At 37.6% G+C, this 24,256-nt stretch overlaps 2 protein-coding genes across 3 annotated transcripts; one reads left to right on the top strand and one right to left on the bottom strand.

Annotated features, from left to right (window-relative positions):
* The first annotated feature begins 769 nt into the window (after window positions 1-769).
* LOC109055925 (helicase-like transcription factor) lies at window positions 770-12,614 on the top strand. 2 transcript variants are annotated; one of them, XM_042773493.1, is made up of 25 exons: window positions 770-977; window positions 1,192-1,284; window positions 1,434-1,588; window positions 3,374-3,540; window positions 3,645-3,778; window positions 3,860-3,942; window positions 4,512-4,583; window positions 4,678-4,869; window positions 4,953-5,027; window positions 5,174-5,222; window positions 5,347-5,439; window positions 5,840-5,887; window positions 5,995-6,090; window positions 6,175-6,266; window positions 6,362-6,505; window positions 7,253-7,391; window positions 7,541-7,676; window positions 7,761-7,940; window positions 8,013-8,125; window positions 8,288-8,469; window positions 8,551-8,670; window positions 9,305-9,417; window positions 9,521-9,701; window positions 10,000-10,080; window positions 11,555-12,614. In XM_042773493.1, exons 2-25 carry the CDS (start codon window positions 1,236-1,238, stop codon window positions 11,699-11,701), a joined length of 2,841 nt encoding a protein of 946 aa, XP_042629427.1. In that variant the 5' UTR covers window positions 770-977; window positions 1,192-1,235; the 3' UTR covers window positions 11,702-12,614. The 2 variants fall into 2 exon arrangements, with proteins under 2 accessions (XP_042629427.1, XP_042629431.1); XM_042773497.1 differs by lacking the exons at window positions 6,175-6,266; window positions 6,362-6,505 and having other exon boundaries at window positions 5,840-5,916.
* Window positions 11,916-23,934, bottom strand: LOC109055901 (glycogenin-1-like). Its single transcript, XM_042773507.1, has 7 exons — window positions 23,791-23,934; window positions 17,103-17,238; window positions 16,775-16,949; window positions 16,531-16,693; window positions 14,944-15,070; window positions 14,194-14,413; window positions 11,916-12,755 (listed from the first exon to the last, which is right to left on the bottom strand). The coding sequence occupies exons 1-7, from the start codon at window positions 23,795-23,797 to the stop codon at window positions 12,588-12,590; spliced, it is 996 nt and encodes a 331-aa protein (XP_042629441.1). The 5' UTR covers window positions 23,798-23,934; the 3' UTR covers window positions 11,916-12,587.
* Between the last annotated feature and the right edge of the window lie 322 nt (window positions 23,935-24,256).

Below are 24,256 nucleotides of genomic sequence, written 5' to 3'. Positions count from 1 at the left end.
CCTGAGTTTATATATATTTATGTATAATTTATTTATAGTTAATAGACAAAAGGGGGTACTGCAGTACCTCAGCACCCCTATATTTCCTGCACCCATTACATCGCACAAATCAAAACATTATACATAGCCAATTAAGAAAAGAAAAGGTTACACACATTTTAAAAAATGTACAGTCACCAGCACACTATCTGTAGGAGCTTACAATCATCTACTTTGCGAGCCAGCATAGGCCTGAATAACCAAAACAACGCATGCAATCCAAAATGCATTGCCCATGTCCCCAATAGCATAATGCTGGAACCAGACCTGGGTGAATTTGCCCAAAAGCAATGGAAAGCAATGGAAAGCAAATGTCTAGATGGATTTGTTTCCAACAAACACACAGCTTTTTCTTCACTTCACATTCTCATTCTGGTGGCACACATTCACTGCAGAGGATCCAAAAGTGAACAAAAACTGTTATGCTAAATAACTGTTCTGTTGGAGAAACAAACTCATCTACATCTGGGATGGATTGAGGGTGAGTAATTAATTTGTTGTTGGCTCTGTTTGTGGTTGCACTGTGGGAAACTGGGGAAACTGAGCTGATTAAATGCTCAGATTAGATGCTGCTTAAAATAATTTTCTGTATGTTTGTTTGCTGTCATCATCATCATCATCATCATCATCATCATCATCATCATCATCTTTTTGTGTTTGATAATGGGTAAAATTCTGGTCCACGCTCCAAAACAGTAAGTGGTGATAATAGACCTTAACGTTGGTGCCCCCTGCCATAAAACCGAGGAAGAAGTAAAAAGCGTGCAGTTTCAAAACACTCGAGCACCTTACAAACGTCACTGAAGCTTGTAATCAGTATTTGACATATGAACTACAATAAACCCGTATAGGTCTGCGCTATTAATCGCTCATGTAGCGTTTGGATTTAGGTCAGTTTGCAGCGCGCTTTTCTCGTACTGGAGTCTTTGATTCTGGAGGTGAGTCTGGCCTGCAGCTAAACAGTTTAACTTAATCCCTCTTCGCTTGTTATAACCAGAGTTCATTCTAGTTGAATGAAGCGTTTTACTAATTACTATTAACTAATATTTATATGGCAATTATGTGTCATTTTTATATAATTAAACGGCCTGACCCTACTTTATTATGCAGTACATTCGAACGGGACTTTGTTTTTCTTGTTTTTCCGATTAGGACAAAGTGGCAGAGAGAGGTTCGTGTTTGTTTTGATCACAGACATGCAGTCATCAAACATCAACGCCTCGACCAGCGCCTCGCCACGATACGGTAAAAACAACAGCTGCCAACGAATATTATTATTAATGTTCCCTAGACAACTAAAGTAAAACCTGCTACACTCTAGTACTCAACCCCTAGTGTGCTGAATTGACGTCACATCTGAATGAATTCTAATTCCTGCTGCCATCCATCATCAGCCCTCATAGATTTCCTGGATGTGGGTGGCACAATGACCATATCCCAAGAAATAGCAAACTTGACAGAGGATTCGGGGCAGGACCTGCCAGAGGAGAATGTTCAGATCGGTTCGATTCAAGGCACAGTTGTTGGTCTGCGCTACTACACTGGAACGGTAGGAATCACACACATAAACTGAACTTATTTAACTCATCAGTAAAAAAATAAGCATTTTCCACACAGCTACATGTCTTTGGGTCAGGTTTATTGTTTAAAGAAGATTTACACAATTTATAAGAATGCAGTACAACATGTGCCATAAATGTTCTCCCGCCATCTCTACCCGCTGAATTCTTCTGTGTCCCACCGCACAGTATATATTGCCCTCTACCTTCTTCTTCTTCTTTTGTTTTTTTATGGCGGTTGGCAAACCAACTTAACGGTGCATTACCGCCACCGACTGGGCTGGAGTGTGAATCAGGAGATATTGGATAATGCAAAAAAAAAAAAAAAAAAAAAAAAAAAAACCTTTAAATCCTACAGGCTAAGCCAGTGTCTCTAAGAAACTTAATAACAAATTGATGAATGTTACTGGATCCTTTCCCTAATAAACCTTGCATTGTAAAATTATTCTGATTGACACTTCTGAGAGACTGAAAAAGCTGGTTTCTTTCTTGGGTTGTACTTTGTGCACTGAAAATAAAATATGCTCTACAGTTTCTAAATGACTGCAATATTGGCAGTTCCCTGTTGGATGTTTCCCTATTATCTTCAATGAAGAATTGAGCCCAGTGTGTCCTATTCTTAACCGTGTAATTATACTTTCTTCTCTTCTACTCCTACACTCTGTCCTTCCTATACCCACTTCTGGTTGTATATTATATAAATGCCTCCCTTTATCTTGATCCACCCAATACTCCTGCCATTTTGATCTTGCATATGCTTTAATGAAATGTTTTAGCTTCAGATTTACTATATGGAACTTGTAATATTCCTATTGTGTTTTTCAGTGTTTGTTTTGCAAGTTTATCAACCTCCTCATTCCCTTTCACTCCAACATGTGCAGGTACCCAGAGAAACCTGATTTTTTAATCCTTTGCATTTAACTTATGCAAAACCATACAAATTTTATGAATTATATAATTTCTTATAGATTTCCCAGTTTTAATGCTTTCTAAAGCTGAATAACTATCAGATATAATCACTGAGTTATTTAACTCATTTCCCTCTACCCATTCCAAGGCCAACAAAATTGCAACCAGCTCTGTTGTGTATACTGATAAATTATCTGTTATTCTTTCCCTGACATATTACCCCATTCTTTGGAATATATACTGCTGACCCAGCGTGTCCTGTCTTTGGATCCTTAGAACCATCTGTAAATATGAATGTATAGTCAGAGAAATGCATATCCAGATAATATTTAACAATATCCCTCACTGCTACTACCTTTGACTTACTTTTTATTTCCTTATGAATGCCTAAATCTACATCTGGTATAGGGAAAAACCATGGTGGAATAGGAGGGACTGAAACCGTTGAACAGTACTGTAATTTATGTAACCCAATATTCTCAGCTTTCGCATCGCCCAATCCACCCAAAACTTTTGTAATTGGACTTTCCATGTTCCCCAGCAATCTTTTAAGATAGCTTTAGCTGGATGGCTATCAACTTGTCCCTTCACATTAATCCAGTATGCTAACATCAGTTGTACCCTTCTGATCCTCAAAGGCATCTCACCCATTTCCACTTGCATAGAAGATACCGGGGATTATTTAAAACAACCACTAAAAAAAATTATAAACAAATTATCCTCGAATTAAAATAAGATATCTTCACACCTGTCCCACCGCACAGTATATATTGCCCTCTAGTGGTTAAAGCAAAACTGAATAATTTATCATGGAATTAATCTCAGTTAATAACAAGAATGTTGTTTGACTCTGACATGTTCTGTAGGTCAATAGAGGAGAGATGGTGTCCTTGGTGAGGCAGCCGCAGAATCCATATGACCGAAATGCAGTGATGGTGGCTAATGTGTTTGGAAGTCAGGTGGGGCATATCAAGAAAGAGCTGGCAGCCCCTATGGCCTACATTATGGACAACAATTTGGCCAGAGTGGAAGGGTATAGTTGTTTCTCAGTGTCTTTTCTACAGATTTGTTATTTGTTGGGTGTGTTATTGCAATTTGATTGCAACAGATTACTTTTGTGTTTGATCTCCCTAATAGGGTTGTGCCCTATGGAGAGAAAAATACATTTTCAATGCCTGTAAACCTCACATTCTGGGGCAGAGAGGAGAACCGAGAAGCTGTGCATAATCAGATGAGATGCCATGGTTTCAGACTTGGCACTGAGTTCAAAGGTTCACTCATTTGTTTATTCGCTGCTTAATGTTCGTTGGCGAACGCATAATGCTTATATGATTGATATTTTATTATCTTAGGAGGCACTACACAAACATCTGTGGGTAGAGATCTGCTTGGTTTGTCTTCAAAAATATCTGCCATTCCTTTGACTGAAGAAGAGGTAAATTCAATATGACAGATGTTAGTTATAAGATGTCAAAATTAATTATTGTTCTATGTCTGGTATGCCTTTATATGATAAAATCTAGATCAGTGGTTCTCAGCGGGTTTTTTTTTTTTTTTATTTTATTTTTTCTACACTGGACCCAACACAGTATCAATAAAAATCTCTGTATAATCACACATTACAAAGTATAAATAATATTAAAAAAAATAAAATAAACGATAAACCTTATTTATTTTGTTTAATATTTATATAAAATAAAAATAACAATAACCACATTTTCCTTTCCCAATTCCTAATTATCATATACAAAACAAACAACAAAAAATGTGAGGCTCTTTTTTTAACTTTAAAAAGTGATAAAATAACATATATTTTGCTGTCTTAACTATAAAAAACATAACATCAACAAACAAGATTTAACGTTGTTTTTCTTTGCCATTTATGAACAAAAAGAGCTGCAACACACCAGTAGAGAACCACCGATCTAAATAATCATTAAGCACAATTCACAAAATTAACTAACTAACAAAAAAAACTTTTGCTACATTTTACATCATAATCAGCTGAAAAATGCCTTTGACAAGCTATTCGATGATTTAATGGAGGATAAAACCAGAGAAATGGAGCCAGCAGAGGTGAGAGCACAGGAAGAACACACAGCTGTTTTTATACTTTCAATCTCATCCATCAGTCACTTACAGATGTGTCTGTTAATGTCTGTCCGTACAGGCGGTGTGCACTTCCCTGCTCCCACATCAAAAGCAGGCGCTCTCGTGGATGACCTCTCGTGAGAACAGCAACGATCTGCCCCCATTCTGGGAGGAGAAGCATGGCCTCTACTTTAACGTTCTCACTAACTTTGCTATAAAGGAAAGGCCAGAGAAAGTGCTTGGTGGGATTTTGGCTGATGACATGGGGCTGGTGAGAGGAGCTTAGACTGGATGTTGTTGTTTTAGTGCTCAGTAAACCTTACTAGTGCTCAGAACATTTATGCTGTGTTTCAGGGAAAAACCCTCACCACCATCGCCTTGATAGTCTCTAATTTCCACAATGGGAAACCTCTACCCCTGGAACAATGCGTAAGATCCAGAAATATTTCTTAAACCGATGAAGCATGTGTAGAAATCGAGTTTTGTTTAAATAATGAATTTAACTAATTATTATGACCTTGAATGTCCTGTAGCCAGATTTCAATTATTAGCATATCAAAAACATCACTTTTCAGGAAGGATCATCCATGTCTTCAACTTGCAGAAAGAAATCAACCTCAAAAGGTAAAAAAAAATTGTAAATCTATAAAACTGCAATTCATTCTGAAGTGAAAAACTTTTATTTATTAAGTTACATTTGTTGTAGAATATTAACACATGCAATCATTATATTATTTTTTATATGTAGACCATGAACCAGTGAGCTTGTCCCAGTTGAAAAGACTGCATGCTGATGGTGTCACTGCTGACATTATTGAGGAAGATGTACCTCAAAAAAAAGGTTGGTTTCTATTTTGAGTCTTGATGCAAGTTTGAAAGTTTGGGGTTGGATTTTTAAAATATTTTTAAAAGAAGTCTCTTATACTCAAAAAAAAAATCTGCATTTATTTAATAAAAAATACAGTAAAACAGTAGTCTTGTGAAGTATTATTACAATTTAAAATGACTCTTTTCTATTGTAATATTGTAATTAAAATTGTAATTAATTCTTATGATTTCTGATGGTAAAGCTGAATTTTCAGCAGCAATTACTCCAGTCTTCAGTGTCACATGATCCTTCAGAAATCTCAAACTTATGAACAGTAGCTTCTTTTGTATAAAAATGCTAAATGCATGAATGCAAATGATACTAATAATCATTGATTTTATGTTTGTATCATGCTTGTTTGTTTATCTTACAGCAAAAACCACAGCAAATCCTGCTAAAAAGCCTGCCGACACCAAGAAAGGTACTCTTACTTCCGGTTTTTATTCTCAGGTAAACTGAAAGGCAGACTTTCTTTAGTGTTAGATATACCTTCAGTCTCAGCTAACGTTCTCGTTCTCTCATTCCCAGGAGTGGTTCTGCTGGATGATGTGGACTTTGCTTCCGCTCTGGAGTGCACTTCCTCTCAGATTGGGCCTGCAAAAAAGAGTGCGAAGAAGGGTTCTGGTGGGTATAACATTGACCATTTCTTCAGTTTGTTCATTACGGTATGAGAGAGTTTTACAGGGAATCAATCTGTGTGGGATGTAGGCACTGGTAAGGTCCCATCTGGAGGTGGTGGGGGCTCAGGGGCCAGAGCCACTTTGATTGTATGTCCTCTGTCTGTCCTTAGCAACTGGCTGGTGAGTGTTTAAAGTCTGCTCTGTTTCTTAAAAAAAAATCATTAAAAAAAACCATAAACGAACATTGCTCTAGTTTATACTTCATATCCATCCAGGACCAGTTTGAGCAACATATCCGAGCTGATGTCACATTAAAGGTGTATCTGTACTATGGTGCTGAGCGCATCCGATCTGTCAACCTTCTGTCTGAGCAAGATGTGGTTCTCACAACATACAATGTGCTTTCATCAGATTATGGGGTGGGTGGATTTAAAACACAGTCTCATGCTGTTTTTGCTGCTACAGAATGGAAACTAACCTGTGGATCTTTTAAATTGATAAAAACTCATAAAGTTCACCATTAAACCTTGACAGAGTGATGTTTATACTAAGTCACTTGCACTAAGTGTATATAGAGCTAGATACTATTTATACTTAATGCAAATGAAGGCAGATACTTTGTATTGTAGTACATTATAAAATAGTATGCAATATTACCATATTCAGTGTATATTTAATAAGTTGATGCTGCCTTATTGGGACCTTAGTTTGTTCCTATCCCTAAAACCCAGAAAAAATGTCCTCAAACGTCCATGAAAGGAGTGTTTTTGAGCACAGTAAAAATATGAGCTGCATGCATCACAGTCATGTGCAAGCCATCCTATCAATGCAAGGACATCACATCCGGCCTGTTAAACCCTTTTCCTCCTTTATTAATAAATACCCAATAGCCACACTTTTTGAATATTTTGAATATTTTTTATTTCAAAATAAACACCTCTCGGAGCTCATATGCGATGCAAAAATGCATTAAAAGCTAAATCCTCTGTCCCAGTTATAGGCTTAATTTCTTCTCTAATTTTTTGTAAAACTAGACAGTGGTTGGCGGAATTAGTGTAAATAGCTTTCGCCAATAAGATGGGCTATTTGCTCTTAGTTTAAATAGACACTCTGTAAAAGCTTTGGATAGATGGTGAAATAAAAAAAGGAACTTTAACCCCCTGCAGAACAAAGGCAACAGTCCTCTGCACAAAGTGAGCTGGCTGAGAGTAGTGCTGGACGAGGGTCACGTCATCAGAAACCCTAACGCTCTTCAGAGCAAAGCTGTACTGGAGCTGCAGTCAGAGCGCAGGTGGATCCTGTCTGGTACGTTCACTTAGGAGGTTACCTGATTACTCTTGGATTATTTCTTATTTCCGTGATGTTTTGCCTTTAAATAGTACTACAAGAACAGATTATTATTAATGCCTATGAAGTCCATGTAGATGCCAATCATGGTCATTTTTTACCTTCAGGAACCCCTATTCAGAACTCGCTGAAGGATCTCTTCATGCTGCTGTCCTTCTTGAAGCTGAAGCCTTTTGATGTGAAGGAGTGGTGGAACAGAATCATTCAGAGACCTGTGACCATGGGCGACAGAGTTGGACTTAAGTATGCTAACAGTCACTGTGTCCCAAATCACATCCTTTCTATGCACTGAATTTTTTCTACCGTTTAATTTCAATGTTTTATCAGGAACTTACAAGCACTAGTAAAGGGCATCACATTGAGGCGCACTAAGAACAGTAAAGTGGCCGGGCGCACGTTGGTGCAGTTACCTGAACGGAGAGTGTTTGTGCAGCATGTGATTCTCTCTGAGGAGGAGAGGGAGGAGTACGAACAGGTCAGGAGAGAGGGCAGGAAGATCGTTGACAGGTGGGTGCACTTTCGCTTACTTTGAAGAGCATCAATATTACATAAAGGACAGAAAACAGCATGTCTTTACAGGTATTTTGAAGAGGGAACTGTCATGACAAACTATGCTGATGTCCTGGCCATCCTGGTTCGTCTGAGGCAGCACTGCTGCCACCCCAGTCTTGTGGGCAAATACACAAGGGCAGGTATAAATTAGAGATTAAGCAGTCGCTGATTAAATCAATATAGTTACTACTACATGAAATTATTATTAAGTACAGATCATTTCCATTCTAAGCTTTAACCACAGTGTTACAGCAGCTGTGTTGTGGGTCTTTGGGGGATCAAATGTTTTGGATGTGTGTTAGATGATCCTGGGACACCTAGTGAGTTGCGGGAGCGTCTCATCAATAAGATCACATTGGTGCTGAACTCTGGCTCAGACGAGGAGTGCGCCATCTGTCTAGACTCCCTGCGTCAGCCTGTCATCACCTACTGCGCTCATGTGTACTGCAGGCCCTGCATCTGTGAGGTCATCCGATCAGAGAAGGTCAGCATTATTCAACATCTCAGGGGTTTCCTGAAGACTCTTGTATTGGCTCTCTTGATATTGTTTGTTCCTGTCTCACAGGAGCAGGCTAGATGTCCCCTGTGTCGTGCTCCGATCAAGACCAAAGAGCTGGTGGAGTATCCTGGAGAAGAGATGGAGGCTGGACCAGCCACTGGGGAGAACTGCCGATCAAGTTCCAAAGTAATATTTACAGATATTATGCAGATTTTGTGACCGTTACGGATGGGTCATTCTGCATTCGGATAAAGCTCAAAGACATTTATAATGTTGCAAAAGATTTCTATTTAAAATAAAGGTTGATGTTTTAAACAAAAATAAAAATCGGCACAATTTTCAACACTGATAAAAAGTTTTTCAAGCTGCAAATCAGCATGTTAGAATGATTTCTGAAGGATCGTGTGACTCTGAAGACTGGAGTAATGATGCTGAAAATGTTAAATATATATATATATATATATATATAAATATATATATATATATATATATATATATATATATATATACATTTAAAAATCTATATTTAAATAGGAGACAGTTATTTGAAATTACAATAATAGTTTGCAATAAATTCAGCCTTTGTGAGCAAAAAATTGCAGACCCATACTTTTGGAAGGGCTGCTTGTGTGTGTGTGTGTGTGTGTGTGTGTGTGTGTGTGTGTGTGTGTGTGTGTGTGTGTGTAGGAAAACTAACCAAAATGTGGGAAATGGTTCAGGAAACTAAAAAAAATAATAAATAAAAATTCTTCCCATACTAAGTACTTTGTGAAATTGGTAAACATTGACATATTTCAATAAAGTGCCTTTCATTATGCAGGTGGATGCTTTGATGAGCAACCTGTTGAAGCTCCGCAATGAAGACCCCACTGTGAAGAGTCTTGTGGTTTCTCAGTTTACCAGGTTTATGGATCTTATAGAAGTTCCCTTGAGGTAGTTTTCATTGCTGGGGCTACTATAAACTACAGACTGTACTACATACCCAAAAGTAGTAGCAGTTAGTGGTTCAGTGTGCTGACACTGCTGCTGTCTGCAGGGAATATGGATTCTCTTTCACACGGCTGGATGGCTCTATGGCTCAGAAGACCAGAGCAAAAGCCATTCAGGATTTTCAAGACTCCTCTCCAGGAAGTCCCACCATCATGTTACTGTCACTCAAAGCTGGAGGGGTTGGGCTTAATCTGACTGCTGCTTCCCATGTCTTCATGATGGATCCAGTGAGTTGAATTCCCCCGGGATAGTGTCTGCCACTAGGTGGAAGCAATGTTATTGTTTGATTGTGTGTGCAAACATTTTGATAGCGGCTGGTTCTGAAATAGATCTGTCATGACAGTGACCGTTACTCACAATCAATTCATCTTTAGTGATTTACCCTCAAAATAAAAGGTTTTTTATTAATTTTTTGGCCCGATGCCAAACTTACTTGCCGACCTCTTATCTAGGGAATGAATTGACTCTCATGCACTCAAAGAGTTCATTTGTTGGTGTTATTTTTTTCTTCTACTGTTTGTTCAGGCTTGGAATCCTGCAGCAGAGGATCAGTGTGTTGACAGATGTCATAGACTGGGCCAGAGCAGAGATGTGGTGATCACTAAGGTAGTCTTTGATTCATTCCATGGCAGGCACTCAGGGGAATGTTAGCAGCTGATCGCAGTGGTTATTATTACACGTCTGACATTTTTCTCATTGGTAAAACATAGTGCTGACAAATGTCACAGAACACGATATTAATGGTTTTCTTACCTCATGTCTACAACTCTTAACATTAATGAGGACACCAGATTGACTACAGTAGTTAAATTTTTGGGCAAAAAATTCAAAACTTGTACAGAAATTGTTACGTCCTTAGAGAGTGTGATGTTTCTGGCACTGATATACTCACCCTCATGATTTTCCAAACGTGTATGACACTTGTGCTTTGCAAAAGAAAGTTATGTAGGTTTGGAACGACATGAGGGTGTAAACAATGACAATATTTTCATATTGGGGTAAACTATACCTTTAAGAACCAAATAATCAATTGAATTAAAGAGAGTTCACTGGTGGTTTACTCCCACTCATGCTGTTCCACCCGTTTGACTGACTTTCTTCTGAACACAAAAGAAGGAATCATGTTAGCAACAAAAAACGCTTTGGTGACCATTGACTTTGACTATAGACCATCCATTTGAGCATTTTTCAGTTCAATAATATTCAAAATGAACCAAGAACCAATAAATATGTTTGTGAGACCTCAGTCTAACTGTCATTAAACCAGTAATTGACTGAAATTCATTAGTGTTTGTGACAGTAGCTACATTTCTATCCAAAGTTGCGAGTTTAACTTGTGCGGAAAATTTTAATATTGCATAAAACATTTGTGAATAAAGCACTGTTTCAATCCTATGTGTGCAAGAGAAAAAAATCATCACTTCCTGGGAAACTAGTGCAATGTAACTGAAAGTTGCTGCAACCGGGGAAGCATGTGGCACTTTTTTTCCTGAGATGTGCAATAAGATCAGTCCACTGTTTGTTACCGAATTACATGATCTGTTGAGGCAAAGTAACAATTTTTTTGCTGCGCATCAAGGAATTTATTAGATAAATGCATTTTCATTGTAATTTATGCATGTTTTCTTATCAGGTAAAAAAATAAAAAATACACCTCAGCTGAGCACACAAGTTTTTAATGCACATTTTAAGATCTGATGCACATCACCGTATCCATCCCTTTAAAAAAAAAAAAAAAAAAAAAATGCAATATTCCAAACTTTCCATTACAATACATGGATGGAAACATAGCTGCTGGGTAAAAGCAACATTCACAACAGTTCTCTTTTATCACAATGCTGTTATAATAAAAATTGATTGACCAAGACATTTTTCAAATGTCACTTCGTTTTACTCTTAAATCAGTCTACATTCAACTTTCAATCAGATAGGAATATTTGCACAAAAGAATGACATTTACTTTTGGCACATTAAGATTAAGATTTTTAGACTGACAGCATAAAATGATGTATTAGTGTTTGGCCTTTCAAGACAGGAAGCTTGCAATTGATGACTCTTTCCTCTTTGTGGTTGCATTTAGTTTATTGTGAAAGATTCTGTGGAAGAGAACATGGTGAAGATTCAGAAGAAGAAGCAGGAGCTCGTGGACAAAGCTTTTGGAGTGAAAAAGCCACAGGACCTAAAACAGGCTCGGATAGATGAGATCCGAGCCCTCATGGAGATTTAGATATACGAAGCCAACTTTACTGCAGTCGGTTCATTTCAGATTATTTGCTTTATTAAAGACAGCCCTTTATTTTTTTTACTTTATTGCAAATTGTTCAGTTATGTTTTTTTTTTTTTTAAACTCCCATTATATAAACAATATGTTTAAACTAAGATGGTTATTTTTTATTACCATAAACCATATTTTAGATTAAACTGGTTCTATCGACAGTAAATTAGGACTCATATTACTAGTTCTTTATTTCAGATGTTGCAGGTGGGAGCAGAGCTACAGAGAGGTTACCATTTAGTTAACAACAGCTACAGCATTACCAGCATAAGTTGTGACAAGGTTTAACAAAACTCTTGTGCCTTATCCCTGGTACAGGGAGTGATTGCCCAGTAGGCAAGAGCAGAGTGACCTTGGTTCACACAATAAGAGTTGCTGATGTCTATCAGAGCTAGTATTAACAATGCAAGCGAGTTGGCAGCACACAGTGTGTATTGTAAACACAATATCATTGCAAAGGTGGTCATTAGATGATTAATATTGAACATTGAGTGGTGTACAGTATATTTGACATTTACAAGGCAAATAAGTTTTAGGCCCATAACATTTACATTATGGTATTTTAAATAATAATAATAAAAAGTAACAGTAGTGTCTTGATCAGTGAGATCAGAAACAGTGACTGACTGGTTATGTCGTGTCACGTCTCCTCTGGAAATGAGACAAGTGACACTGTCATCTAATAACTGTTGCAATCACAGTGTGTGAGAGGTTGAGTAGTTGAGCTGCACTGGTATAAAAATTAGAGGATGTATTTTTTATTTTTTTTAATGTAATTTCATGGCCTATACATACCCTAGTACAAAACTAGATCTGATGATCTGTTCCTATGAGTCGCTCACTTCAAGAAAGAATCTAGCTTTTTCTCTATGTTCTCAAAAGAGTCCATTCCCATGTAATCAGCTTGGCCCTGTTCCCACTTCTGTTTGCGCTCCTGAGACGACATCTGAGGTGGAGGGGGATGATGGGATATGTGCATCTTAGCCACGTCAACCTGAATATCACTCTAAGGGGAAAAAAGAAAAGCAAAATCACAAACAACAGAATTTTTACATGCATTTAAGGTTATAAAATAACCTTGTTTTATTAATAGTACAGTATGTGAACCATGTCAGTTGATGGAAAGTCATTCAGGAAGAGGTTTTTACCCAACACAACAGCATTTCTAACAATAGTTGTGTCTGTGTAGGCTGCAATATCCCATGTGACACCAAACAAAACATTACATTATATACAAATATATTCAGTTAAATGAAATTCCAAGAATGCAGCCAAAACCGCAGCAAGTGTTTTGTAAAATCATCTTGGGTCCATATTTTGTCCATATAAGTGAATTTACAGCAGAGTACGTCTCTCAGGGCATTTCCCAATTAGTGGACATTTTTCCATCCCTTTACCAACTTGCTAAAATTATGAAGTCCCACCCCTAAACCTAGACTGTAGACGGTTAGAGCATAAAGTCGCTGAAAACATCTATCATGGTTTGAAAACTTGTGTTTCAGAGAGATAACTACTTGTATCACCTCACCTTCTCAAATTTACCCAGGATACACAATCCACCAGAGCAAGACTAAACCAGTCAAGCTGTAGTCTTAATTATCAAGTCTTCGTTATAAAGACTACTTCTTCACACTTTATGAATGCCCCAGTAATATAGTACATGGCACTAGTGACCACAGAACTGTAACTCTGGTTTTCACTCATAAAATCGGATTATTTTTAAAATGAGAATTAAAAATGTAATCATTCAGAAATTAGATAACTTCATTATTTCTCTCTTCAGCTAAATAGAGAAACCGTTGCTCGTTAAATTTCAATAGGAATCCAAATGATTTAGAATTAATATCTTAATCACACATATACTTAATCGCCATAATTCTTCATAACGTATCAAAATAACCTAGATAATTTAAAAAAAAAAAGATAAAAATGATTTAGAATTTTTACATGAGAGAAAATTACTTCCCCATGCAAATTTTGTTCAAGTCATGCAGATTTGCTGCACTGAACAACAAAAAGTTGCTTATTTTGAAATGGACTTAAGAAAACACAACAAAAGTTGTGGCCTAGTGGTTAGAGAGTTTAACTCCTGACCCTAAGGTTGTGGGTTTGAGTCTCTGGCCGGCAATACCATGACTGAGGTGCCCTTGAGCAAGGCACCGAACCCCCAACTGCTGACTTAAGAAAACACAGCATAAATGGCTGCCCACAATGCTCTGGGTGTGTTTCACAGTGTGTTTAAGCTCCTACCACAAAATATAAGTGTGTGTGTGTGTGTGTTCACTGCTGCATCATGCAAAAAAAAGAAAACATTTAAGTTTTGAGCGCCTACTATAAAATTGCATTAAAATCTTACATTTTTCCATAAATTCAAAAAAAAAAAAAAAAAAAAAAAAAAACTGGTCAAAGACTGCCTACATGATCATCGTGCCGCTGCTGCTTACCTCTGTGCATCCAGAATGGAAGGGCTGTTCACCGTATTCCTCCTTCATGAGGGGCAATACTGAAGAAGAGAAAAGCTCCCACCATTGCAGCAAGAAGTTGGGGTGCATGTCAGAAGCATCCTGGGACTGTCCCTTTAATGTTTTGCTTGTGGTGTCGTAACTGTAATCCCACGGTTTGACTTTGCCAAGGAAATGAACTACCTTGGCATCACGGCCGAATCTAAGAGAATAAGGAATGATCAGACTGTTGTTGCCAAAATTACACTTGCAAACCAGGAAGTGCTAAAGAGGGACCTGCCAATACTACTACAATCATATACAATACACACTGTTCAACACACATTTAAAATAAATTAATTCTGCCTCCTATAACCATCCAGATTTAATAAAGCAGAGGATAGTCACAGGAATATTCAAGATATTTGTCAGTTTGTAGCATTCAGATACAAAATGTACATATAAATTCAATTCAAAATTCAATCCTAATGAGAGCGTGACTAACCACAGAACAGTACGTGTTGCTCATGGAAAAAAGATCATGTAACAAACTATTCAAAATGAAATTTAGTCTGTGTAAAGACCCTGAAATAGCGGCACTATTTTTGGAGGGCAGCATGTATTTGGAGGAAGCTGATGTGCAAGATGTTGCTGTGTGATTGGGCTTTCATTTGATCTTGGCACTCTTAAAAACTACAAATACGATAACTTCCAAAACTCTTGGAGAAATCTACCATGTTAAATCTCACTCACTGCTTGAATGCTGGGAGATAGGTGTAGATGGCGATACTGCTGAGGTTGTAGATGAAAGGAAGGTGTTTCGAAATGTCTGCTGTTGCCCAATCGCTGAAGAAGCTATTAAGGACGCCCTGATCCCCACCTGATGAAAACAAGTCCAAACAAACAAGATGTATTTACAGGAGGTTGTAATCTTCCTTAAACAGATGAAGCAATGAGCAGTTATGCAAACTAAGCCTTTGAGGGAGTTGGGGACATGCAAGATTGGGGACATTCATGCTTTCCTGTGCAAAATGATGCAAATGGAATTTTGCTTGTTGACCAAAAAAGAAGAAAAAAAAAAATTGCTTCAGGAGACACTTGCTTAGCTGTTTGCTTAACCTTGACCCTTTCACAAAAGGTATGCAAGCAAAGAAAACTATCCTCAGTCTAGTTGACCTCGTGTGACATATGAAAAGCACATGATGTCCTATACATGACAAAATTATGACTGAGAACATGTTAAAGTTATAGTTCAATCTAACATGAATATTTGGACATTAATTATGGACTCCTCGTGTCATTCCATTCCCATATGATTTTTATTATCAAAACCAAAAATATATTTTTAATGAAAGATTAAGCACTAAAAGTCTATGCAACCAAAACTTCAAGCTTTAAAAAGTTAAAGTAAAGACAAAATCTTACATGTTTGGAACATAATGGTGAGTAAATGGCAATATTAATTTTTGAGTAAATGTCTCGCTAGCAGAAGCCAGATATTTTTAGACATTCAGAGATAAGCCATAGGCTGTATAGCATGGTGACTGGGACTAATCACATTACCCTCTGAATGTTGTGCTATATATAAATAGAAAGATAAAACATGAGGCAATAGGGTTTTTTTTTTTTTTAACTGAGTGATACTGAGATGAAACAGAAATACAACTGCCTCCAAGACCTTCAAAACAGAGGCCTACTGATAACCTCTGAGGCTCAATTCTTTGTTTGAGATTAGGTCTCTAACTAAAAAGCAAACCACACAAGAAGAGTCCTCTTCAGCAATGATTTGCGTTAGACATCAAAGCACAGGAATATTGAAGTGACAAAAACAGTATCTCTTAATACATAATTGGTCATAAAAATCAGCTGGAATTGAACATGCACATACATGTAATCAGGTATAAATAATGAAAGTTCCAGTACAGTACAACCAAATTGAATTCACAAGGGTTAAGCAGGGTTAAGCCTTTGTTTACTTCATCCTACACGGAGCGTAGGAATAACTCCCTCAGGTGGCATGGTGCACCCAAAAAAAATAAATAAAAAAAATAATCACAGAGCCACCTAGTGTTCTGCTTACACGCCTGATAAAGAACTCACTCATGGCCATGCTGAGCTCTAGCAAGTTTGCGCAACTCTTTCACAAGCCAGGGTTTAAATATCTTCTAGTCGTGCTGGAGGACCACAACCATATTTTTGAATGAATTTCACAGTATGTGGTAAAACTTATTGCCAAAACATTATGCAATGCAGTTATGCAACCCTCCGTTTAAGGATGGAAATGTTAAAACACCCCTTATTGCTTCTTAAAGTTAACAACACTAAAGAAGTGTCACTTGCCATCAAAGCTGCCATTCTCTGAGCAGGTAGTGAGAAGCTTCCCATAGGTCTCGTTGGAGGGACGGAAGACGAACACACCAGAGTTGAAGCAATCAGGCCAGCCGGGATCTGGTGCAGCAGAGAGCTCCTCTCTTTCAAATAACTCATCTATGTTAGACAAAACCTAGAAAGAAGAGGGAAGACCAATGAAAGCCCCTCAAAGACATTCTGAAAACATCATGACCAACATCAAACCAGCACTCACTAGAGTATCTGCATCCATAAACACGCATTTGGAGTATTCTGTAAGAGTCCAGCAGTGGAGTTTGGTGAAGGTGACGCCCAGGTCAGGTCTCTTCATCATGGCCAAGTGTGCAGCATCCCCACTGTCCAGCACGTCCACCAGCCTGACCTCATCATAGACCTTACGAAGCACTGCTCTGTAATGTAGCATCAGAGCACAATGTGAGACCGACTGATCTATAGAGACACTTCTGTAGTGTGGACAACAAACACCCTACGAACCGACACAAGGCAGTTGAAAACCAACTCATTTACTTAAGCTGTGCTACAAAAGACAGCAAGCACTATACCTGGAGGGTTCCAAGACATGGGGGCCAATCAGGGCCACTAGTTTCCTCGATGTGTTGTGATTCCTCAAGGACTTGCCAAGTACCATTGCTCCTTTGGCATAATTGTCAGTTGTAGCGAGGGTGACAAAAGCCTGGTCTATATTAACACACATAAAAACACAACATCATCATCATCACTTACTGTATGCATTCTAATTTAAGTAATATCTTTATATTGCACACGCAAACAAAATTACCATTTTCCACCTTAAGAGTGCAGCCATTTTTTTTTTTGAACCACCTGACACCGAAACCCTTGCACATTTATTAATATTACCTGTATAAAAAAAGTTTATGCTGCTTAAATGTTGCAAACTAGTGTTTGTCATTTATTTGTTACAATCACAAGCATGTCTGTTTATAGTGTAAAAAGTCTGACTGTTAACTGCACTTTGTTATTCTTCTTGTCGTTTAATAATTTAGCTAACGAATAAGAAGTTGTGTACATTCACAGGAAATACCTTGTATTGAAAATACAACAGTTAATTCAAATCCTCAAATTTGATCAGTCAAGCAGCTTTTCAAGAGGTCTGATATTTAATATAACAGCACTGGGACTTACATACTAGTCCTGGGCCATACTAGCAATGTTGCCTCTAATTTTTTTTCTTGCTGAGCAAAACCTATTTCCCTATTGGGCAGACATTTCAGCCACCTGAGTAAAAACATTCTTTATACTAGAGCTGTACAGCGCACACACACAAAAACTTACTTTAAAAAAAAATATTGATACATAAACAGTAACAGTAGTCAACATTTGAAGTGGATCAAAATAGTTCAAAGTTGTCCTAAGACAAGAACGCATTTTGGTTTTAGGACAACTTTGATTAAAGGTTTTGTTCCACTTCAAATGTCAGCTCCCCATAGCTCTGCAGCTCCCCAGTTGTACAACATCAACACCAGAATCACAAAAGTTGAAACACTGAGATGTACTCTTTTGAAGGTGAGTCTGTTGTTCGTCATGTGAAATGACTGTATGTATGTATGTATGTATATATATACACATACATACATACACACACACACACACACACACACATATATACACACACACACAATATTATTGGATTGATATTGGAATCGGCCGATAATGGCTTTAAATGTAAATAATAAATACATGTTTACTGTGTTTCTGATTAAATAAAGCAGTAAATAATGAGTATGTTTTCATTTAAAGGTCAGAAGCTGTAGCTTACATGGAGAGAAAAAAAAATAAATAAAAAAACCACTAACATGACACTTGTAAATTAAATAATTTTATATATATATGGGTTTATTCATTAATGTGCAAAGTGTTATATTTTTTAAAAAAATAAGCCAAAATATTTTTAGAATTTTTACAACTCTTTTGTAGACCATCTACAAATGTTAAATCTTAAAAATCTTAAAAATGACCACTGCATCTTTCTGGGATAAAAATGCAGCAATTGATATATAGTTTATTTATAGATATTATTCAAAACCACAATCAAAAATCAAAAATACTACAAAAAAATCCAACAAAATTGTCCATTTAGTTCTAACAAATAAGTTATTTTTAAAAACTAAAAATGTCAAATATTTTGCTTATAACTTCTGCACAGGAGAGACTTGCTGTTGTTTCAAAACAAAAGGAAATATATCGGTATCGACCAAAACATTAACTAGAAAAAATTTGTCAGAAAATCAGACTGCACTCTTAACAAAAATAAATTATAGACGCTTATATGCAAAAATCCAATATCGTGCATCCCGAATATATGTCATTAACGAGAAAGGATTAGTGTGAGCAGCAGACTGCACTTTTAACAAAAACTCTTTTTAGGTGCTGACTTGATTCCAGCTCAAAGACGCATTGGAGCATTTGCCAAATCGGTTTCACGAATAAACTTCTACATTATCATCTTAAAGGGGTCATATGATGTCGCTAAAAAGAACATTATTTTGTGCATTTGGTGTAATGCAATGGGTTTATGCAATTTAAGGTTCAAAAAACACATTATTTTCCCACATACTGTACATTATTGTTTATCCTCTATGCTCCGCCTTTCTGAAACAAATAAATTTTTACAAGGCTCATCGGTCTGAAAAGTGAGGTGTACGCTGATTGACCAGCTATCCAGTGCGTTGTGATTGGCTGAATACCTCAAGCGTGTGACAAATGTTACACCCATTACCATACTGTGATGCCATCTCCCGGTGTTCTAACAAATAATGCTACCTATCAGATTATGCTACCAACACTGTATTTATCCTACTGTAAGGGTAGGTTTAGGGTTGGGGTAGGTGTACATGTTAATAAAGGATTTTGCTTCCGAATTATGCTACCATCTTTTTTAATGGGAGGTAGCAAAATCTGACAGTGTAGCACAAATTGTCAGAACACCAGCGCTATGAGACAAAACCAATAAAACCCATTACAAACGAGGCATTTGTTGCATCCAGTGGAGACATAATTATGTATTATAATGACTTATACTGTGTTTTTACGCGTTGCATCATGCCGTGTAAACATAAAACCATGTCTGCATTTGCGATCTGAGAAATGACAAACAACAAGCACTAATCTCTACACTAGGGCTGGGCCAAAAAAAAGATTTTTCGATTACCATATTTTCCGGACTATAAGTCGCACTTTTTTTTCATAGTTTGGCTGGTCCTGCGACTTATAGTCAGGTGCGACTTATTTATCAAAATTAATTTGACGTGAACCAAGAGAAATAAACCAAGAGAAAACATTACCGTTTACAGCCGCGAGAGGGCGCTCTATGCTGCTCTGTGCTCCTGTAGCATACCCCTGAAAACATTAACTGAAAACAACTGAAAACTGTTAACTGAAATATTAACTTAAAGACAACTGAGAAAGACTAAATGCAAACAAAATGCCCCCAAAAAGAAAATCCTCTTCTGCAGATTACAAACTGTAAAATATGGTAAAATATGCTAAAATATGCAGCCGATCTGATAGGTGACAGGAGCACTGAGCAGCATAGAGCGCCCTCTCACGGCTGTAGACGGTAATGTTTTCTCTTGGTTCTTGGTTCTAAATAAATGCGACTTATAGTCCAGTGCGACTTATACATGTTTTTTTTCCTCGTCACGACGTATTTTTGGACTGATGCGACTTATACTTAGCTGCGACTTATAGTCCGAAAAATACGGTAATCATTTTTTTTAAATGACGTCGATTCGATATCTATTCTCAAAAGCTGCGAAACGATCTTTTCCGATATTTATTTCAGCAAACATTTAAAAGAGGATCTGATGAATGTGAATGTTTTCATTAGTCTTCTCCACTAGATGTCACCCTCTTATTTACCTTGCGTGACGTTACAACAGAAAGCCTGTCACTCATTCAGTGCTTATGGCCGAGATACTGTTGGCAAGAACCAAGAACACAGCAATATGCTTGATTTGCAGTGCTCAGGTAAAATTCTATAGTAATACTAAAAATCTGCAGAAGCATTTGGCATCACGCATAAAGGCGCCATAATTTCCGCAATGAATGAATGACAGATGGTGCAACACACTGTTTTGTTTACACAAGCGAGCAGTGTTTTCGGCCTCTGTTGTCTCACTATGATTATATGAATACACAAATTTCATTCCCAGCTGCTCTGAGAATCACTTCATTGGCATTTTACCGTTTAATTTGACAAAACTACCGTCATATCACATAAACAGCAGCTGCAAGTCCCTCAAGGCAACCCATCAAAATAAGTTTAGTTTAAACGGGAAGAAACCGTCAAAAATATATTACTATTAAGCAGTCTTAACGCTAAATACTAATTAAGTAATTAATATATATATATATATATATATATATATATATATATATATATATATATATATATATATATATATATATAAAATAATATTTTAATTTTTTCATTAAAATGAAGTTGCCTATAATAGATTGTGTTTAACACAAAAAAAAATGAAGATCAAGTCACCACACAGAGGTATAGAAATTCTACATTGATTTAAAAATAAAAAACTGCTGGTATCGGATCGGATTGTAATCGGCTGATACTCAGAATTTTTGGATCAGATCTGAAAAAATTTTATCGTTACATTCCTACTTCAAGGGTCTTCAACCTGGGGCCCGCCAATTAAGGTTTGATCACAATTTTTTTGTTCGTCAAAACATGGGTAAAAAAATTAAAATAAAAGTCAAATATTAATATAAGCACCCTGAAACGAAAGCAAAAACACCCTTAAAGGGGTCATATGATGCGATTTCAAGTTTTCCTTTCTCTTTGAAATGTTACAAGCTGCTCCAACACAAATAAAACACACCATAACCAAAAAACCAAAGCAGTGGTTTCCAACCGTACTCCTGGAGAGCTACCGTCCTACAGATTGGAGCTCCAACCCCATTCAAACACACCTGAACCAGCTAATCAAGGTGTTCAGGGCGACTAGATAATTACAGACAGGTGTGTTGGAGCAGGGTTGGAACTGAAGTCTGCAGGACGGTAGCTCTCCAGGAGCAGGGTTGGAGATCCCTGGACTAAAGTCTCAAAACCACGCCCCCCTAAAACAGCTCATTCAAACACTCCCCCACATGTCTACATCACGATGTGGAAATTTGCGTAATCCCACCCAAAAGTTCACGCAAAGAAAGAAGGTGTGGTTTAAGTTACCGCAGTTAGTGTTGAAGGAGATGTGTGTGTATCAGATGCTGTGTGATTCTAGGCGAAAGCAAAAGCACTAGCACTTTATTTGGCCTTCCGAAAGTAGATGCATTCAGGAATCTTTAAGAGTACTTACAATAAAACAACAATGCATTTTACGGACGACCGTTTCGTGAAACTAGGAGAGGAGGTAATTCTGACTTTGCTACAACAATCTGGCCCTTCTGAATCAGCTATTGTAAGTATGTTTTTTTATTAGTTTAAGTATTTGCTATTGACTGTTCAAATGCGGTGTTTTGCGTGTTCTGTCTGTGTGTGTGTGTGCGTGTGAGAGGGAGAGTGAGACAGAGACAGAGACAGGGTCACATAACAGTGGAGTCAGCGGTCTTAACCATCCGCCGCTTGTGTACTGCAAACACAAACTAGCTTCATCACTGTGTCTGTCACATGACTCTGTTCTCCTTTCGGGCTTGAACTGATGGTAAAACTAAGGACACGATTAACAGTCTTTACATTTATTTTGAAAGATGAAGCTCACGATTATAGAAAGGGGTATTACATATCTGACGAGTGCTAGCGGTTTTCAGCCAATCACAATGCATTAGTGTTGTCAAAAGACCCAGTACTTCGGTACCAACTAAAAAAATTAAACGTTACGGTACCAGGTTTTTTTAAGTACCGGTGGTACCGAGTACCCGGTCAACCCGGTTCTTGATGCGCTGAAAGGTGCGCAGATGCGCTCTCTTTATAAAAGCACTGAGACAGGGCAACATCAAAATGAAGAAACACACCAAACTAACAAAACACTTTAAAGACAGACATTCAGATCAAATGAAAGAGTTCAAGCAGGTAAGTTTAATTTTAATTTTTAATATCTATTTTTTCCCATACATTGATTTATTTGTGGCGCCCAGCCACAATATCAAAACTGACCGCCACAAATAGATTCTCCAAAAGGTTTTGACTTCACTGAATAAACATGAGCACTGCGTGTGTCAAAGTCGAAACGCGGTGCGGGTGTTTTTATATCACTGCATTTCTGAAGGAAACCAACGGTCTTCAGAAAATTATGGATGTCTTATCATTTCATCTTGCCTGTAATGCCTGAGCAGTGTGTGAGCGCAGCGCTTATTTGATTACAGCTGTTACCGCTCTCTCTCTCCCGCTCTACAAGCGCCTCCTGCTGGCAGAGAATTAATTTACATATATATGCCCCCACAAATAAAGTGCATGTCTGTGGAAAACACTGCATCTGTTGTGAATATCATTCAATATTTTAATTTGAATGTCGGACTGAAATGAACATTGCTGTTATTAGAGTAGTTAATCTATGAAAGTAGTTAAATCTATGAAACCTGTGAACCCCATGCATTTCACTGGTTCTATATAGCGACACCAACTCTGTAGTGGTTTGCCAGAGCACTGCGATTATTTTGCTGAAACGGTTTGAATTAAAAATCTTCGTCACCTACATCTTGGATGCCCTCGGGGTAAGCAGATAAACATCAGATTTTCATTTTTGAGTGAACTATCCCTTTAAAAAAGAAAAATATATCTGGTCAACTTCTGTCAGAAATGTAGCTAATATTACTAATTAATTAATACAATAGATCCGAGCAAGAGAAAACGCGCTTTAAACGCTGTATTCGCCGTGTGGTAGACTAATAACGTTACTCTGCACCGCCGCACTCAACTCTCAACCGAAGTGACAAACTAACGGCTGCTCTTCCTGCATGACAGGCCAGTGCGAGCTACCAAAAACACTGACTGCGCACCAAACACCCGCGTACGAGCGGCGAGCAGGCCCTTCACGCACTAAACTCTGTATATCGTCAAATATTAGAGGACAACACAGTCTACGCATCGCAGAAACTAAATTTCAGCTCTGATATCCAGCGAGTCCTGCGACATCCGAGGCAGCGCGTGCTATAGGCTGTACATTAATTATACTGACGTTGCTTGCGCAAACACAACTGCCGTTTACTTCATTTTACAGGCACAGGCGATATGTGACGGTTCAAAACGTTGCCTACCTGCCATAGCTCAAGTAACAGCCAGACCGAACCGGATACAGGGCTGAGAGAGAAGCAGTACGTTGTCTATCTGAGGATTTATACTAGTGACAGCACTTTCATGGTCACATGGTCACATGACCCCCGACAACAGACACGCCCCCCTCACTTACCACATTTCAGTTAAAAACATTGGGAAACATTGCACCACAAAACTCACATTTTCAGGTATGATCTGAGATACAATAAACTAGTTATGCATACGTTTAAATATGTCATTTAATGTTACAAAAGTTTTCAGTTCATGGTCAAATGCAGTTGGAAGTTCCTCTTTTGTCTCATAGCAGTAACAAGTTGATTGTGTCTCCTTTACGTTTTCATTTTATGCCATCTAGTGATAAAAAATCCTCGAATTAGTCATTACGTTGAGGATACTTAATAGATTTAATTTTTGTTTTCCTGTTAAAGACACAACTTAACATACATT

Source organism: Cyprinus carpio, chromosome A2 (assembly GCF_018340385.1).
Source record: "Cyprinus carpio isolate SPL01 chromosome A2, ASM1834038v1, whole genome shotgun sequence".
NCBI lineage: Eukaryota > Metazoa > Chordata > Actinopteri > Cypriniformes > Cyprinidae > Cyprinus > Cyprinus carpio.
The sequence above is the reverse complement of the archived record's forward strand: the minus strand, read 5'-3'. Positions and strand labels throughout refer to the sequence as shown.